Genomic DNA, 13328 nt, shown 5'->3' on the forward strand with positions numbered 1-13328 from the left:
AACTACTAGGGAAAAGTAATGGACTAGATATAGTTTTGCCACAGATTTGACTTTTTAATACCAGAAAGGAAATCATAATCATAGGGCCTTAGTCTTAAAACCAACAATGAAAAACAAGTTATAAGAGATGCCCTAAACAGAGAGCAACAGGAAGGAGAGATTGGCTAAAATATACTTGAAAGCAGTACTTGGAGAACAAGAAAATAAACTTTTGGTTTGGAACAGGTCAAGGTCAGATTATAAACAGTTTTCAGTTATATTATGAAAAATAATACCCCCTTGTCCTTCATATATTTGCAAATATTTTTTCTACTTCATTATTTGCCTTAATTCCCTGATCAGGATCTTAGTTCCCTGATCAGGGATTGAGCCCAAGCCACCTGCAGTGGACGTGTGAAGTCTTAACCAGTGGACTGCCCTGGAAGTCTGCTGTTTAATTTTTTAATCTTTATATTTTTAGATCTCTACTGGTTTTAATATCACACTTGTCTTTTACACACACATACACACACACATATTCTATCTATTGCTTGCAATCCATTCAATTTTTCTTGTTGAAAACTTTCTAGGTGTCTATTTTAGGTTAACTGCTTTCTAAGCCTTTTGTATCTTGCCTTTTCTCTTTTCATTGAATTATGAAATGTATTCGTTTTCTTTTACTGCCATAAAAGATTACTACAAAGTCAATGACTTAAAACAACCACCACTCATTTTGTCTCAAATTTATGGGTCAAAAGTCTAGCACAGTGTGGTTCAACTGAATTATCTGCTTAGGGTCTCACAAGGCCTAAATCAAGGTGTTAGAAGTGACATGCTTCTTTCTGGAGGCTCAGAGGATGAATGTGGTTAATCAGGTCACTGTCAGGATTTAGTTCATGCTTTTGTAGGACTGAATCCTTGTTTCCTTGCTGGTTGATAGCTGGAGGTTGTCTCAGCTTCTAGAAGCTGCTCACATACCTTAATTCATGACAGCATTTCTTCATTTTAAAGCCAGCAATGGTGGATTGAGTCCTTCTCATTTAGCACATCTCTCTGATCTCTTCTTCAACAGGGAGAAAGTTCCCTAATTTTTAGGGCTAATGTAATTAGATTGAGATTACTGGATAACTGCCCTATCTTAAGGTTGGTAGCATTAATTATACCTGCAAAGTTCCTTTTGCCATGTAATATAACATATTCACAAATTTCAGGAATTAGGGCATGGACATTTTTGGCTAGCCATTCTATTTCCCACACTAGGTTATAATTTTTGTCTTTTACATCTATCTTATTTTTTAATTTCACTCATTTTTATGGAGTACACCTCTCAGCATAGATGATGATTGAGTTTACTGATATCGTTATTATGTTCTCACATTTGATTTTTGTCTTGACAGGGAATAGAATTCTAAATTCAAAATAATTGCCCCTTAAAATTTTGATGGCATTGTGGTCTGTCTAATGCTTCTGATAAAAAAATCTAATGCTAATTCAATTATTATTCTTTTATAGAAGATCAGATTCTTGTCTCTCAAAGCTTTTAGGCCTATATCTTTTCTTTTTGATATTATGAAATATCTTGTTGATGTGATGAGATGTGGTTTCTTTTACCATTTATTTTGTTCAGCACGAGGAATATCTATCAATCTGAAGACCTGTGCTACTCTTCAGTTCCTTGAAATTTTTCTTCAATTATTTATTCAGTTCAGTTGCTCAGTCGTGTCCAACTCTGCCTCTTCTCCAGTTGTTACTGTCTCTTTCTGGAATTCCTATTAGTCATATGATGGACCTACTGAATTAATCCTCCATGTTTTTTTTTTTTTCTTTCAATTTTTCTATGTTTTTCTCTGAATGCTCTGTGTTCTGAAATATTTCAATTAAATCATCTCACTAATGTATTAAAATTTTAATTTCTGTAATCATATTTAAGTCTTTTCTTACTGTCAGGATGTTTCTTTTTCAAAGTATTCCATTCTCCAATACAATATTTTCTTGACTCTTAGAAAGCTTGAGTGAGTGAGTGAAGTCGCTCAGTCGTGTCCGACTCTTTGCAACCCCATGAACTGTAGCCCACCAGGCTCCTCCATCCACGGGATTTTCCAGGCAAGAATACTGGAGTGGGTTGCCATTTCCTTCTCTAGGAGATCTTCCCAACCCAGGGATTGAACCCAGGTCTCCCGCATTGTAGGCAGATGCTTTACCATCTGAGCCACCAGGGAAGTCCTTAGAAAGCTTAATATTATTAAATTTATCATGAATTTCTTTTGGTTCCTAAGCTCAGTCTTCGTAGATAGCTGTTTCCTTAGTTTCATCCTTCATACCATTGGTTTTCTTCATATCTCTAATGGTTTTTGGTTTTTTCATTCACTTTATAAGAGTGGGTTCTAAACAGAGGTGAAGAGAGAATAATGAGGAGGGGAACTTGGAGAAACTGAAGTGCAGTGGTTACCTAGAGTTTTTAAACTTACATTTTATGTAGCACTCTTCTCATTTCCACCCTCTACTTTGTAACTCTAAACCTAGCGTCTTGGATTCTGCCAGGCAGATCAACTCTCTCTGAACCATTAGTCACCTCTTGCAAATTCTGAGATGCTACTTTGATGATCTCTGTCATTTAAGAGGTTTCCATACCTCTTTTGATGTTTCAGATATCTTTTTGAAATATCTTGTCTGTAGATGGTAGTTCTCCAAGTCACTTCTGTATTAGAAATTAATTTCTCAGTGATTGTTTCATTAAGGTTTCAGGAGGAAGGCTAAACAAATAACTAATGCTACTAATCTTCCTAAACCATTTTATTTACTTTTGGCTCTGCTCTGGCTCATCATGGGCATCCCTGGTGGCTCAGAGGGTAAAGCGTCTGCCTGCAATGTGGCAGACCTGGGTTTGATTCCCTGGAGAAGGAACTGGCAACCCACTCCAGTACTCTTGCCTGGAAAATTCCCTGGATGGAGGAGCCTGGTAAGTTACAGTCCATGGAATCACAGAGTCACACACGACTGAGCAACTTTCTCTTCTGGCTCATCATGGAGCATGCATTCACTGACTTTAAATAATTTTAAGATGCTAAGGGTTGTGCTCTCTTCAAAAATTAAGCTAAGAAGCTCTCCATCATGCTTTGGATTTAAAGCACAAGAATAAGCTATTCAGGAATTTTTAAAACTCACCCATAAATCTGAGTAGGCTGGATGCCTTTTTGTTTTGTGATACAGAGCTTTGCATAATTTTAAAGTCTTGTCTATAGCTTCAGTTTTCTACCTTTTCTGAGTCCTCATTTTTTTTTTCCTGAAAAGTGACTATTTCATTTTAGTGTTAATATTTATTGACAGAATGAAGTTGTATAAAGTATTTTAATAATTTTTGAAATTCTCTTTTAAACTGTCAGCTTTATTAGTGGCAATATTCCCTTTCTTGTTACAATTCTCTAATTCTGTCCATTTTATTGCTATTGCCAAAAACCAGTTTATTATTAGATTATGAGACTATCAATTACTTTCACAATTTTCTTCTAAAAACCTATTTTCTTTTGTTGTTGTTTTATCTTTAGTAATTTCTTCTTCCTAATTTCAATTAGTTAATTTTGTTCATTTCTAAAATATTCAGATCAATGTTGGTTTACTTTCATTCTTATTTAATAGTAAAATAACCTTGTTCTATAGCTTGGTCTGTATCTTACCATTTTAATATAGTTTTCCATTGTCATTACTGTCTAGTATGTAATCACAGTTTTAATGTCCTTTTAGACTCAAAGGTGATTTATACTTTAAAATTTAGAGTTTTTTAGTTCTGTTATTTTTTGGGGGGCTATCCTGTAGCTATTAATTCTTAGCTTTATTTCATTATACCATCTCTGACTTTTTGCAACACTCATGGACTGTGACCCACCAGGCTCCTCTGTCCATGGAAATCTCCAGGCAAGAATACTGGAGTGGGTTGCCATTTCCTACTCCAGCGGATATTCCCCACCAAGGGATCCAACTCTGGTCTCCTGCATTATAGGCGGATGATTTACTGTCTGAGCTACTATATCATCTTTCAGTTTAGTTCAGTTCAGTGGCTCAGTCGTGTCTGATTCTTTACGACCTCATGGACTGCAGCACACCAGGCCTTTCTGTCCATCACCAACTCCTGGAGTTTACTCAAACTCATGTCCATTGAGTCAGTGATGCCATCCAACCATCTCATCCTCTGTCATCCCTTTCTCCTCCTGCCTTCAATCTTTCCCAGCATCAGGGTCTTTTCAAACGAGTCAGTTCTTCACATCAGGTGGCCAAATTATTGGAGTTTCAGCTTCAGCATCAGTCCTTGCAATGAATATTCAGGACTGATCTCCTTTAGGATGGACTGGTTGGATCTCCTTGCAGTCCAAGGGACTCTCAAGAATCTTCTCCAACACCACAGTTCAAAAGTATCAATTCTTCGGCTCTCAGCTTTCTTTATAGTCCAACTGTCACATCCATTCATGACTACTGGAACAACCATAGCTTTGACTAGACGGACCTTTGCTGGCAAAGTAATGTCTCTGCTTCTTAATATGCTTTCTAGGTTGGTCATAACTTTCCTTCCAAGGAGCAAGTGTCTTTTAATTTCGTAGCTGCAGTCACCATCTGCAGTGATTTTGGAGCCCAGTCAGTCACTGTTTCCCCATCTATTTGCCACAAAGTGATGGGACCAGATGCCACGATCATAGTTTTCTGAATGCTGAGCTTTAAGCCAACTTTTTCACTCTCCTCTTTCACTTTCATCAAGAGGCTTTTTAGTTCCTCTTCACTTTCTGCCATAAGGGTGGTGTCATCTGTGTATCTGAGGTTATTGATATGTCTTCCAGCAATCTTGATTCCAGCTTGTGTTTCATCCAGCCCAGCGCTTCTCATGATGTACTCTGCATATAAGTTAAATAAGTCAGGTGACAATATACAGCCTTGACGTACTCCTTTCCTGATTTGGTACCAGTCTGTTGTTTCATGTCCAGTTCTAACTGTTGCTTCATGACCTGCATACAGATTTCTCAGGAGGCAGGTTAGGTGGTCTGGTATTTCCATCTCATTCAGAATTTTCTAGTTTGTTGTGATCCCACAGTCAAAGGCTTTGGCATAGTCAATAAAGCGCAAGTGGATGTTTTTACCATCTTTACTTACCCAAATTTAGCTCATCCTTCTAGGCTTAACATATATGCCATCTCCTTCAAGAAGTCTTTCTTATACCTTCTGTGTTCTCTCTCTTCTCTAAACGGGTACATGTATCTCTTTATATTTATGCCACAGTTTTATATATTAATACCTTCCCTCTTCTGTTACTGGACACCAACTCTCTGGCTATTTCATTCCTTTTTGAGATTTGCAGTTTAGCTCAGTACTTTGTGATTTTTCACAGCAAGATTCCATTTAATGCAACAAATATCTACGGAGCAGAGGCATCAGACATTTACAACGCATCAGACATTGTTTTAGGCACTAGGAATAGTGTTAAATGAAGGATATAAGCCTTTTAAGATTAGTAGGAGAGATGAACAGGTAAAGATATTAAATGTCCAAGTGAGCTTTAAGAGACTTCGTTTGGTGGTGAAGATAACATCATGAGTATAAGCAGCTTACAGCACTCGAAAATAAAGGACAAAAACGAACAAACCCGTTCAAAGGAGGAATAGGGGAGCAAATGGCCCTTTAGGTACAGCTTCAACCTTAAATAGCCTAATAATCCAACTCAGTGATTATCAAAATATAATCCGCAGTATCTGCTTCAGAATCGTCTGAAGTTTGTATTAAAAAAATGCAGGTTCACACCTACTAGAAATTAGAATGAGTGATATTTAAATCTGCGTTTTAAACACACTCCCCATGTACTCAAACCATCCAAAAATGTGCAATACAGTAGAGTCAAGTTTCGCAGACACAGTTCGAAAGCCTCTCCCTCCTTCTAGCTGGAGGAGAGCCTGCGGCGTATCTCACCCCTTCCCTTTCCGCCGGGGTCTCCGGACACTGGGCCACACGCCTCAGGCTTTCTGCTCAGAGGCATAGCTCGCCACCTCCCACCTGAGTCCAGCGAACACTCAGCTTCTCAAAGGATTGGGGTGGGGCGTGGGGGTGGGGCGGAAAGCAACAGGCCAATCTAAAGGGCGAGAGGCGTAGCAGGGGATGCCGGCAGGGAGATCTATTTGATTGACGTGAAATATGCCCAATGAGAGCAGAGGACAAATGACGCTTTCTCCAATGGGGAGGACGTTAGCTATTTCAACCAATCCAGCTCAGGAGTGTCTTGCTTTGTGGGAGGTTTTTGAGACCGCTGAGGGTCGTTGGCGTCTGTCGAACGGCTTGTGGAAGTCTTGCTGCTTTGGGTAGGGGGTTAAAGTCGTTCTCGAGAGGAACGTCTCAGTCCGAAGAGAAAATGAGTTTAGCTCTGAGGTCGGTAATGAGACGGCAGATGCACTCCACACCTCGCAGTGGGCCCCAGGGCGGTTGTGTGTGGAAGGGAAGCAGCTGGGGGCCGAAGCGAGGAAGGAAATGCAGTTTGGGACGAGGGACGGGATCCTTGGTCAACGTTCCCGGGCCCAGACCCCTCCCCTTGGGGGCCCTGGTGAGCTCCGCACTTTAGCTGAGGCGGTCATTTCTGTCAGGGCACTGGCTTTAGACCGCCAAAAAGCCGGGCTGTGGTAGTCTTGAGGAGGCAGGGAAATATCGCGAGGTTTCAATGCGCGGTGTTTATGTGAGAAACCGGGAAACCAGGCCTTGGAGCATCCCTTGGTTCAGTGCCTTGTCCACGGCTTCCACCTCGGCCGACCTTCTGCTAACATGCGTGCTCAGTCGTGTCAGACTCTTTGTGACTCTATGGGCTGTAGCCCGCCAGGCTCCTCTGGGTGTGGGTTTCTCCAGGCAAGAATGCTGCAGAGGATTGCCCTGCCTTCCTCCAGGGGATCTTCCAAACCTGCGTCTCCTGCATTGCAGGCATATTCTTTACCCACTGAGCCACCTGGGAAGCCCCCTACTAACATATTTACCCGTAAATTTTGGAAATAACGCAAACCCTCTCCTCTTTCTCCTGGGGCCCTGCAAAAGGGTATAATCAGAGGCCCCTTTTAGTGATTTTAGTTGGTAATCTCTTAGCTTTCCTAAATTTTCTCATTTTATCTTTCAGTCATTTCCAACCTCTAACCCACTGTTTGTTGCTCCCTGTCCCAGCCACAGCTAGAAGTTTTACCTTAAAAGTGTTTATGTAGTTACGCTTCAGTAAAAAGGAAGCGAGTTCTGAAGAGGGATAATGGTAACCTTGAATGAGGTCTACTGTCAGTGGGTTGTGAACTTTTGTCCGGTCGGAATCTTAGGAAGAGAATAACCCCCGGAGTTTTCAGGGTTTTGTGAATTCAGGTCTCTTGTGAAAGAAGGAGCTTTATCATAACCTCATTTGGTCATTTTCTAGTCATCTCTTGCCTTTTTAGAGTAGATTTCAGAGAATGAAAGAAAAGTCAACTGGTTTTTACGTTTTTAAAGTTTATAGAATTCTTGTTTCAAAGCTTGTACAAGTGTTGTAAGCCCCATTTGAAAATTTGGAATGCTTATATTGGCACCTCTTAAGAAATACATTTCTAGTTTTTAGAGTAAATTACTTTTTTTACTTTAAGGTTTTTCAGAGTTTGTGAGAAACTGTCTAGATGTATATGCTGAGATTAACGAGACAGTTGACTCTTTACCTTATATATAAATAAAATACCACAAATATTAAGTACTTTATTGGTGTTTGATATTCGTGGTATGCTTACGTTCATTATTTTGGCTGATTTGTTAATATCAATGGGAGAAATTACAAAAAAGTGCCAAACAGTTTAAAATGTGTAGTCTAAAAATACTAAACAGTGCCAAAATAGTTTGTAAATTGATGAATTAGATTTTTTGGCAATAATTTTGATCATTCTAAACACTATAAAAGTAAACCTAATATATAGAGATCAACAATTGTGAATTGAATTTTTTTTTTAAACAGTCTGTATTGTATGATGAGAATAAGTATGGGTGTTTTGTTTTCTGTTGGGGTTTCTGACAGAACTGTTTCTTTTTCACAGTTGTTTCTTCCACAGTAATATTACTGGGAATGAACTTTTCAGTTTTAGGGAGGTACAAATTTAAAGCAGCTTAGACAGTGGAATGAGCAAGGCTTTGATTCATGTAAGGAAATTTCTTATAAAATACTTTTTAGAAGTTTAAAACATTATTCATTGGCTAATTTTTTTGTTGCATTTTTGGAATTTTATCATTTAGAAGCATATGACAATAGGATTAAAGTGGACTGAATAGACTTTTTTCTTATCATTTCATAGAAATGACCTTGTAGTAGACAAAACAAAGAGGAAAAAAAGAAGAGAACTCTCTGAAGAACAGAAACAAGAAATTAAAGATGCTTTTGAACTATTTGACACAGACAAAGATGAAGCAATAGATTATCATGAATTAAAGGTAATACAGTTAAAATATATCTTTTCTATTAAAATATTTTGCATTTTTGTCCACTGATTAAAAATGTATTTCTAAATATTTTAATTGAACTGGTTTTGGAAATGTAAACCATTTTAAACATTTACTGTTAAGCTAAGCTAAGTCACTTCAGTCATGTCTGACTCTGTGCGAGCCCATAGACGGCAGCCCACTGGGCTCCCCCATCCCTGGGATTCTCCAGGCAAGAACACTGGAGTGGGTTGCCATTTCCTTCTCCAATGCATGAACGTGAAAATTGAAAGCGAAGTCACTCAGTCGTGTCCGACTCTTAGCGACCCCATGAACTGTAGCTCACCAGGCTCCTTCGTCCATGGGATTTTCCAGGCAAGAGTACTGGAGTGGGGTGCCATTGCCTTCTCCGAAAGTTGAATAGTACTTGTATCTTTTTAGAAACTCCTTTTCACATGGTGAAATGAATAATATTTTAAATGTAAAAATATATTCCTATAGAGGGGCTTATTTTTCATTCACATAATTAAAATATTTGAAACTGAAGGATTTAAACAGTCTAACCATATTCCTCTTCCCATTGTATGTTTTTTTTCCCCCTTTTTTTTTTTTTTTTCTCATTAAACTTTTTTTAATGGGTCTCAAATTCTGTGACAGATTTTTGGTCAAGTTGTTTTCATTAAAAAGTACTGATTTTAAAAACTAATAACTTAAACTGTCACACACAAAACATATGGTCCACAAAAACATTCTCCTTTCCTTCTGAAGGTTTTACGATGCATTGTTATCATTAACCAGTCTTTTACTATTAAACTTAAATGGCCAATTGAGACAAACAGTTCTGAGACCGTTCTTCCACCACTGATTAAGACTGGGGTGGCAGGTATTGGGGATAATATTCATTTAGCCTTCTGAGCTTTCTGGGCAGATTTGGTGACCTTGCCAGCTCCAGCTGCCTTCTTGTCCACTGCTTTGATGACACCCACAGCGACTGTCTGTCTCATGTCACGCACAGCAAAACGGCCCAGGGGAGGATAATCAGAGAAGCTCTCGACACACATAGGCTTGCCAGGAACCATATCAACGATGGCAGCGTCACCAGATTTCAAGAATTTAGGGCCATCTTCCAGCTTTTTCCCAGAACGACGATCAATCTTCTCCTTCAGCTCAGCAAACTTGCAAGCAATGTGAGCTGTGTGACAATCCAGCACAGGTGCATATCCAGCACTGATCTGGCCTGGATGGTTCAAAATAATCACCTGAGCTGTGAAGCCAGCAGCTTCCATGGGTGGATCATTTTTGCTGTCACCAGCCACATTGCCACGACGGACATCTTTGACAGACACGTTCTTGACATTGAAGCCCATATTGTCCCCAGGAAGGGCTTCACTCAGTGCTTCATGGTGCATTTCTACAGACTTCACCTCAGTTGTTACATTGACTGGAGCAAAGGTGACCACCATGCCAGGTTTGAGAACACCAGTCTCCACACGACCCACAGGGACAGTACCAATACCACCAATTTTATAGACATCCTGGAGAGGCAAACGCAAGGGTTTGTCAGTTGGGCGAGTTGGTGGCAGGATGCAATCCAGAGCTTCAAGCAGGGTGGTTCCACTGGCATTGCCGTCCTTACGGGTGACTTTCCATCCCTTGAACCATGGCATATTAGCACTTGGCTCCAGCATGTTGTCACCATTCCAGCCAGAAATCGGCACAAATGCTACTGTGTCGGGGTTGTAGCCAATTTTCTTAATGTAGGTGCTGACTTCCTTAACAATTTCCTCGTATCTCTTCTGGCTATAAGGTGGCTCAGTGGAATCCATTTTGTTAACGCCAACAATTAGTTGTTTCACACCCAGGGTATAAGCCAGAAGGGCATGCTCACGGGTCTGCCCGTTCTTGGAGATACCGGCTTCAAATTCACCAACACCAGCAGCAACAATCAGGACAGCACAGTCAGCCTGGGATGTGCCTGTAATCATGTTTTTGATGAAGTCTCTGTGTCCTGGGGCATCAATGATGGTAACATAGTACTTGCTGGTCTCAAATTTCCACAGGGAGATATCAATGGTGATACCACGCTCACGTTCAGCTTTCAGTTTGTCCAAGACCCAGGCATATTTGAAGGAGCCCTTTCCCATCTCGGCAGCCTCCTTCTCGAACTTTTCAATTGTTCTCTTGTCGATCCCGCCACATTTGTAGATCAGATGGCCAGTCGTGGTAGACTTCCCTGAATCTACGTGCCCAATGACAACGATGTTGATGTGGGTCTTCTCCTTTCCCATTTTGGCTTAGGTTTAACGGTGGTTTTCATGACACCTGTGTCCTGGCGGCAAACCCGTTGCGAAAAAGGTTTTTTTCCTTTTTTTATGACTCATTCATTTCTCAGATTGAGGCAGTGTTATTTGTTTTTTAATTTAAACATGTTAGTAACAGTCTCAACCTATTTTCTCTTATTCAAATGATACAAGTGGTGTCTGATGTTGATGCAGTGCTAATGGGGAAAAATATCAGTTTTAAGTTTTAGAATTTTTTATAAAGAATCAAGGGGAAATTGGTGTTTAAGATAGTTTGGATCTTAAACTCAGCACAATGAGTGAGGTAGTATCCTTGTGGCCCTTTAGCTTACTTTCCCTCTGTTTTAGTTACCTAGCTTTGATCAGTTCTTCCTTTATAATGGGCTTCCCTTGTGGCTTAGCTGGTAAAGAATCTGCCTGCAATGCTGGAGACCTGGGTTTGATCCCTGTGTTGGGAATATCCTCTGGAGAAGGGAAATGCTGGCCTAGAGAATGCCGTGGACTCTATAGTCCATGGGATCGAAAAGAGTCGGATGGGACTGAGTGACTTTGACTTCACTTCACTTCCTTTATAATGTCTCTTCTGTATGTGGCCATTCTTATTATCTTGGTTTGTGATTTTTTTATATCTGGAACTTTCTACATGGTTTCACCATTTCCTGTACACTGTCATTAGATTCATCTTTCTAAAATTCTTTCATGTTATTCATTGCTCATAAATGCTTAGTGGCTCCTCGTTGTACACTAGATAGAGTTCAGATTTTTTTAATTTGCATTGAGTGCCTTCCACACTTTTACTACCACATACTTTTCTCATTTGCTAACTGCTTTTTTTCTACCTGATCTTTCCCCATTCAGGTAAGGTAAAGTGCTCTGTTCACTGTGTTCAAGCCTATTGTATATTTCTTTGTGTGTTTTAGTACTAGTCATTCTTTTCTAAATGCGCTTCTACTCCACTTCATCCAACTTGTATCTCTCCAATAAGATTTCTTTAAATAATAACATCCCTTCTTTGTTACTATTAACTAGATCTTTTCTTTCTCTAAGCTTGGGATCCTGACTACTTACTTGATAGCAGTAAGTAGTTGATAACTTACTTGATAGCAGTAAGTAGTTGATAACTTACTTGATAACTAATCATGTTGAGTAATTCTTATTTTAATTTTTTAATCTCTTCTGTTGTATAACTTTTTAGTATTTATGCTATGCCTTTTTTAAAAAATTTGGTTGTTAATCCTTTGAGAAAAAAATAACTTGTTAAAATTATCTGCAGTAAAGTCAATACATTGTACAATATATTCTATAAACACTCATTGATTAGTTTGTCATATTAAAAAAGGGATACATAAAAATGAAAAGAAATACCATTTAATTTTAGTAATGAAGAAAAACTATCACTGTTATTTTAGAGACAAAACATGTGAAAGAATATGCTTTATTGATATGTTGTTATCTTTTAAGTTTTAAGAACTGAAAAATTAGAATTCACTTATTTTGTAAAAATTTTTTATAATTTGCTTTTCCCTTTTAATCCAAAAGGTGGCAATGAGAGCCTTGGGGTTTGACGTAAAAAAAGCTGATGTACTGAAGATTCTTAAAGATTATGACAGAGAAGGCACTGGGAAAATAACCTTTGAGGATTTCAATGAAGTTGGTGTGTATTTTTACAATTTTGTAAACACTGTTTTACAAAAGTCTTTGTAATCAACAGTTGTTAGGAAACTATCTGGATACTATCAGTATTTTTAAAATTCTCTGGATTATGGAATTTTGTCATTGAACATTGCTATATAATGTACATCTTATTTTTGGGGTTTTTTTTTTGGGTGCTCTTTCTTTTTTGCTAATTTTCAAAGAAAAGATTTGTAGCTTCACTGTAAATGAGATTTATCATTTTGTCTTTTGTTTTGTTCTGAAGATTTTAACCAAGCAACTGTTGTGTTGCTTGTTATGGGAAGATGTCTTTCTACATAATGGGTACCTATATTATGTGATAAAACTAAAAGTGGTTGAGAAATTATTTTCTTAGAGGAAAAGATAAGATCTGGTGTATTTTTGTTTGGAAAATATTTCCCAAGACTGTCCAAATATGTGATTTTCGTTGGCACAGTGGGAGAAGAAGAAATTGGTAGCAGTATCTACCAATCTACCGTATCTAAAGATACGGTATCTTTAGCCATGTATGAAGTACGTGCCTTCAGGTTGACAAAGCATATGAGTGGCTGCATACTATAGATGACCTTGAGCTCAATCAATAATGTCATCTCTTTAAAGTTACTGGTGGGGAGAAGATTGTACTAAGGGTGGCAGTTGCCAGACTGGGAGCAGAAGAAAACATTTTAGAATGACTAGCTGGGTCATAATCTAAGCATATTATTATTATTTTTAATGTCTATTCAAATCCTTTGTTCATTAAAAAAAATCTTTATTTGGTTGTGTTGGATCTTAGTTGTGGCATACTGGATCTTTCATTGTAGTACACAGACACTCTTATTGTGTCACTTGGGCTGAGTAGTTGCAATGTGTGGGCTTTATGCTCTGCAGCCTATGGGATCTTAGTTCCTGGATCAAATGCATGTTCCCAGCATTGCAAGGAAGATTCTTAACCATGGGACCACC

General features: G+C 38.8%; 2 protein-coding genes across 2 annotated transcripts in view; one reads left to right on the forward strand and one right to left on the reverse strand.

The window, feature by feature from the left end:
• Positions 1-6210: 6210 nt before the first annotated feature.
• CETN3 (centrin 3) overlaps positions 6211-13328 on the forward strand; it is a 21372-nt gene continuing 14254 nt past the window's right edge. The window contains exons 1-3 of the mRNA XM_040241539.1: positions 6211-6378; positions 8286-8421; positions 12249-12363. Coding sequence (XP_040097473.1) covers positions 6362-6378; positions 8286-8421; positions 12249-12363 — 268 coding nt within the window. The 5' untranslated portion in view covers positions 6211-6361. The remainder of the gene's footprint in view (positions 6379-8285; positions 8422-12248; positions 12364-13328) is intronic.
• LOC120864440 (elongation factor 1-alpha 1-like) lies at positions 9173-10759 on the reverse strand. The gene has a single exon (XM_040241527.1). It carries the CDS (start codon positions 10695-10697, stop codon positions 9309-9311), a length of 1389 nt encoding a protein of 462 aa, XP_040097461.1. The 5' UTR covers positions 10698-10759; the 3' UTR covers positions 9173-9308.

Source organism: Oryx dammah, unplaced genomic scaffold (genome assembly GCF_014754425.2).
Source record: "Oryx dammah isolate SB20612 unplaced genomic scaffold, SCBI_Odam_1.1 HiC_scaffold_5, whole genome shotgun sequence".
In the NCBI taxonomy this organism is placed as follows: domain Eukaryota; kingdom Metazoa; phylum Chordata; class Mammalia; order Artiodactyla; family Bovidae; genus Oryx; species Oryx dammah.

Bases quoted from the DNA above. Each gene is read 5' to 3' on its own strand.
- LOC120864440 (XM_040241527.1), bottom strand. From the start codon at position 10,697: ATGGGAAAGGAGAAGACCCACATCAACATCGTTGTCATTGGGCACGTA.